At 56.2% G+C, this 5,474-nt stretch overlaps 1 protein-coding gene across 1 annotated transcript in view; it reads right to left on the bottom strand.

Annotated features, from left to right (window-relative positions):
• The window catches only part of LOC113591618 (protein sidekick-2), a 205,274-nt gene extending 200,199 nt beyond the window's left edge, over positions 1-5,075 (bottom strand). Inside the window, exon 1 of the mRNA XM_081697979.1 lies at positions 3,973-5,075. Coding sequence (XP_081554105.1) covers positions 3,973-4,114 — 142 coding nt within the window. The 5' untranslated portion in view covers positions 4,115-5,075. The remainder of the gene's footprint in view (positions 1-3,972) is intronic.
• Between the last annotated feature and the right edge of the window lie 399 nt (positions 5,076-5,474).

A 5,474-nucleotide genomic window follows, 5' to 3' on the forward strand; every position in this document is an offset into this window, starting at 1 on the left:
GAAGACTTCGGCAGGAACATCAAGCACGTGCAGGCCAGCTGAGCTCACGCTTCAGATCACCCCGAGGCGTTGCCCTCGGCAACAGGGAGTGCGCGGCAGCAGGCCGACGGCGTGCGGACGTGGACGAGGTAACAGAGTGGGCAGCTGGAAGGAGCAGTCCCGCCCCCTCACAGGACGGACATGTCTGTCAGAATGGCAGCCAATAGCACGGCTGCAAATGAGAGATCTCGACATGTCAGCCAATGAGAGGTGGGTCGAGGGAGAAGCTAATCTAAGAGTTTGCTGGATGCGCGAACTCCGACGGCGTGTGTGTGTGTGTGTGAGTGTGTGAGTGTGTCTGTGTGTGTGTGTGTGTGTGTGTGTGTGTGTGTGTGTGTGTGTGAGTGTGAGTGTGTGTGTGTGTGTGTGTGTGTGTGTGTGAGTGTGTGTGTGTGTGTGTGTGTGTGTGTGTGTGTGTGTGTGTGTGTGTGTGAGATGATCTTATCAAGCCTGCCCTACTGCCCCTCTGAGGCTGGTCCTACAGAGGAGATTTCCAGCCCTGCTCAGCATTACACAGCATGAGCAAACTCTGATCGGGGTTCAGAACCTCCACACCATAGTCTGAAAACCATAAGCACTGCATCACTCCACCAACACCCACCGAGCGTCCGCGCCTTACACAGAGTCCCCACCGAGCGTCCGCACTCTACACAGAGTCCCCACCGAGCGTCCGTGCCTTACACAGAGTCCCCACCGAGCGTCCGCACTCTACACAGAGTCCCCACCGAGCGTCCGCGCCTTACACAGAGTCCCCACCGAGCGTCAGCGCCTTACACAGAGTCCCCACCGAGCGTCCGCGCCCTACACAGAGTCCCCACCGAGCGTCCGCGCCCTACACAGAGTCCCCACCGAGCGTCCGCGCCCTACACAGAGTCCCCACCGAGCGTCCGCGCCTTACACAGAGTCCCCACCGAGCATCCGCACTCTACACAGAGTCCCCACCGAGCGTCCGCGCCTTACACAGAGTCCCCACCGAGCGTCAACGCCTTACACAGAGTCCCCACCGAGCGTCCGCGCCCTACACAGAGTCCCCACCGAGCGTCCACGCTCTACACAGAGTCCCCACCGAGCGTCCGCGCCTTACACAGAATCCCCACCGAGCGTCCGCGCCTTACGCAGAGTCCCCACCGAGCGTCCGCGCCCTACGCAGAGTCCCCACCGAGCGTCCGCGCCCTACAGAGTCCCCACCGAGCGTCCGCGCTCTACACAGAGTCCCCACCGAGCGTCCGCGCTCTACACAGAGTCCCCACCGAGCGTCCGCGCCCTACACAGAGTCCCCACCGAGCGTCTGTGCTCTACACAGAGTCCCCACCGAGCGTCCGCGCCTTACACAGAGTCCCCACCGAGCGTCCGCGCCTTACACAGAGTCCCCACCGAGCGTCCGCGCTCTACACAGAGTCTCCACCGAGCGTCAACGCCTTACACAGAGTCCCCACCGAGCGTCCGCGCCAGAGAAGCTCTGGACCCAAACTCTGGACTGAGGAGAAAACGAACCTCCAACAGACGTTCGTAAACATTCCTTCCAATCGGAGACTCATATGGGGTCTTTTAGTTCCTTCCCAGTGTATGATTGGACGGGTCATCTTCATCCAAGTGATTCATCCTCATCAACCCTTCCTCACCATTAATACACGAGACATTCACCCTCATCGTAAGGGTCACCAAGAAAGATGGCCACCTTCTCGCAGGTCCACACTGAAGTTTGATGTGCGTCATTTATCAGCGGGGCAGTAGTGGAGCATAAATAAACACAGAGGGATTTGTGTGTGTGTGTGTGTGTGTGTGTGTGTGTGTGTGTGTGTGTGTGCCAGTGATAGTCTACTCCCCCCCATTGTGTGTGTTAAAATAGACTGTTAGGATCTAATGCCATGCAGGGCCCCATACACACTCTATGCACCTTCCTCTGTGTGCGGTGTCTCTCGGCTAAATGTCAGAGCAGGTATAATATCCAGATATGCTGGGGTCTTGTGCGTCTGAAGCCTTTGTTAAAACTCCACTGAACATAACGGAGCCGTTTCCCTCCCAGATAAACCTCAGTCTAGATGGGAATTTCGCAACTGATAATATGACAGTGTTGTATGCAATAATATGGAAACTGTGTGTTCAGTCCTGCACTAGAGTTAATCTGGAGTTAATCTGTCTTCACAGAGACTCACCCCACGGGGGTAACACACCATCGGTCCGGTTCCTCACACAAGCAGTATAGGGTTAGGGTTATCTCGTATCCCTGGTTAAGGTAATCCCTTACCACTCGTTAGGGTTATCCCGTATTCCCTGGTTTGGATTATTCCATATTCCCTGTGCAGCTGTGCAGCAAAGTGGAACTGACGTAAACGATGACGTTCCTGAGAGTCCCGTGGCCTGCATTCAAACACACTCGGTGCATGAGAAGCAGTGCACTCTGGGCAGCACAGTACTTACACTGTGTTCTCCAGACACTCGACAAGACCTGAGTGGACTGCCATTAAACCCAGACAAGGTTGCCATAGTTACGGCCAGCGTGGGGTTGATGGGGTTTAACTACGATGGGAGAAGAGAGCCAGAACCACAACTTGGCTTTAGGACTCAGCTACCCCACCTGGGACTCACCTACCCCAGCTGGGACTCACCTACCCCAGCTGGGATTCATCCACCCCACCTGGGACCATACAGCACAATAAGAGGTGAACGCAGAAGAGAGCTCCTTAAAGCACCTCTCTCAGACAGACACACACACACACACAGACTCCCTAGCAGATGGTGCTACAGAGGAAACTGTCACAAAGCTCATTTCACTCTCTCTCGCTCACTCACACACGCACACACAGACAGACACACACACACACACACACACACACACACACACACACACACAGCCCTCTGGGGGATCACTGTATCCTCTGGAACATTGCACACACCTATATTCTACCTGTCTGAGCGGCCCAGACCAGCCAGCACGTGAGGAGGAGAACCCGCGCCTTGTTTTACAGGGAAAACGGGACGGAAAGTAAATTCATCAGTTTCGTTTTTTTTCGTACACGGAGTCCCAGGCGCAACGTCCTACCCCACAGGTGGCCACCGAGCTCGGTGGGGCTCTCTCCAGCACACATCACACGACGGCTCACATGTTGTTTATTCGCTTCCTCGACGTTTCGGCCGCCTGTGCAACAACGTCCCGCGCCTGCAGCAGTCAGCACGCGCTATTAGCCTGGGACAAGTGCGCAAGCCTCGCGCGCTGGTCTGGTCCAAGAAAGTGAGCGCGTGCCGTGGTTTCTCCCAGACCATCAAGACGTGGCAGTCCGGGTCTGTTACTTTAGGACTTTACTGAACTTATAAATCCCAGCGCAACGAGACCGAGAGCATGCGCATAAAATAAAGAACAAATATGAAACAAATATTAAAAGGCTCTGAAACATCATTAATTAGGTTCGTTAGCGATCGATACTTGTGTTTTTCAAGATAGTGTTTGGAAAATGTAGATTATTCGAATTGTAATTTGACCGACGGTGCACAGATATAACGGACATGCAGTGTTCTTGCAGTGCCAACAGTTTAGTCGAAAAGGGGACCTCAAAATGTGGACTGAAACGCACTGAAATGAGCCAGAATGGGTGTCCGCATGCAAGACGTTTAGCCACACAGGAACCAACTGTGTCATTTTCCTTCGTCCCTTCTAACAAAAACGAGAGAGAGAGATAGAGAGGGAGAAAGAGAGAGAGAGGGGGGGGAGGGAGGGAGAGAGAGAAAGAGAGAGACAGAGAGAGAGAGAGAGACAGAGAGAGAGAGAGAGAGAGAGAGAGAGAGAGAGAGAGAGATTCATTTCCACTGTTATTGCTCGTGCTTCATTAACACATTGTCCAGCAGCGTTAGGTCGACGCGTGACCCCGAGAAAGTAACAGCAGCAGACGCGTGCACTGCAGTCAAAACGCACGCGGAGTGGACGCGAGCGCTTACCTTGAGCGGTCGCGCAGTGAGCGACCAACGAAACCAGTACAATCCAACTGGGTCGCAGGCTCAGTCCGGCCGAGTTCCCACGCAGTGGCATCACACTACATCGCGCTGCACGCAACGACAGAGTCCGGCACGCCGGAGACATGTTGCGCGCACCAAGTCCTCGCAGAGTAGTGTGTGTGTGTGTGTGTGTGTGTGTGCGTGTCGGGCAGTCTTTGTGAAGAGGCGAGCTACCGCGTCCAGTGCCGATGCGCAAAGGACGAGACGTCTTGTATGAGTCAGTTAGAGGTTAAAGCGTCTTCATCTCCGAGACCGTGCTCGCCGTGACGAGAACCGGCGCCGCATCGCGTGTCATTTTCGCCCGGCAGTCGGAGCGCACGACGAACTTTGTCTTCGATAAGCCCGAAATATCCGGCTCCTTTGTTTTCAACAGTTGCGCACGCAGTACAAGTTGGAGGTCGCTTCTCCCACCCGTGCTTGCTCGTATTTTCTTATTCCCAAGAAAATCTATTTAAGAGTCCCGTGCATTACTGGAGTCCGTCGAAAAACAAAGCGCGCGCGCGTCCATTTCGGGTACTTCTCCACTAAAAGGTAAATCTGCGGTTGTTGGAAACATTAGTTTAGCTGCCGCCTGCGCCGTAATTCCACCACAAGTTCAAACGGACCTTCTCCGGATAGCGCACGCACGCGGACGGCGCAACTTTCCCCAGTCGCGCGAACACGCTGCGAGGTAAAAGCACAATTGCAGGGAAACTCGCGTTCCGACTGAAGGGAAGAGCAGGAAAAAGGGACCAAGCTAACAACGACGTGCGACGCGCAGGAGCCGGTGCGTCGGTACGCTTTGCATTCGTGATCCTCGCGACGTGTGAGTAACGGTTTGGAGTCCGACGCGCGCGGGGACACCGGGGGGACTGACGCAGGTTGCCACCGCGCGGCGAAGCCTAATACGGCACCCGACTTCATCAAAAGGAGGAGCACACCGGCTATCCGGACCACTCCGGACTGGCGGAGTAGTTGCACGGTTTCCGCGCACAGTCCTTCAGCACGAGGTCCACCTTGCCACTCGTTCGTGGAATGCTGCTCGACGCGCGCGGACTGTCGGGGTAAATCTGGTGCACGCGTCAGACGGATCCCTCCCGTGCTAGACAGCCTCTGGTCCCGACCCCCCCACCCCCACACCGCGCGCGCGCTGGCCCCGCCCCCCCCCCCCCCTTCCGCCTCCCCACCGCTGCAGAGCAATTCTCGTGAGGCGGTGGAGGTGCGCGCGCTCCCTCGTTCAAACCTCCGCCGTTGCACGCACCCCACCACATCGCGCGCCTCCCCCGGTCGCCGCCGTTTCGCATCTTCCAGAAAGCGCAAAAACGAGCGCGCCGGTAATGACGGAGAAGCGTCCGGCACTCCGGCGGTCCCTACGGGGGCGAGCTCGCACTTAGCGAAGCTATGGAGCTTTAATGCGCTTTACCGGCACCGACGCCGCTGCTCTGCGCAAATCAAGGCCATGAAAC

The sequence above is a fragment of the Electrophorus electricus genome, chromosome 15, assembly GCF_041902795.1.
Source record: "Electrophorus electricus isolate QZ-2024a chromosome 15, ASM4190279v1, whole genome shotgun sequence".
NCBI lineage: Eukaryota > Metazoa > Chordata > Actinopteri > Gymnotiformes > Gymnotidae > Electrophorus > Electrophorus electricus.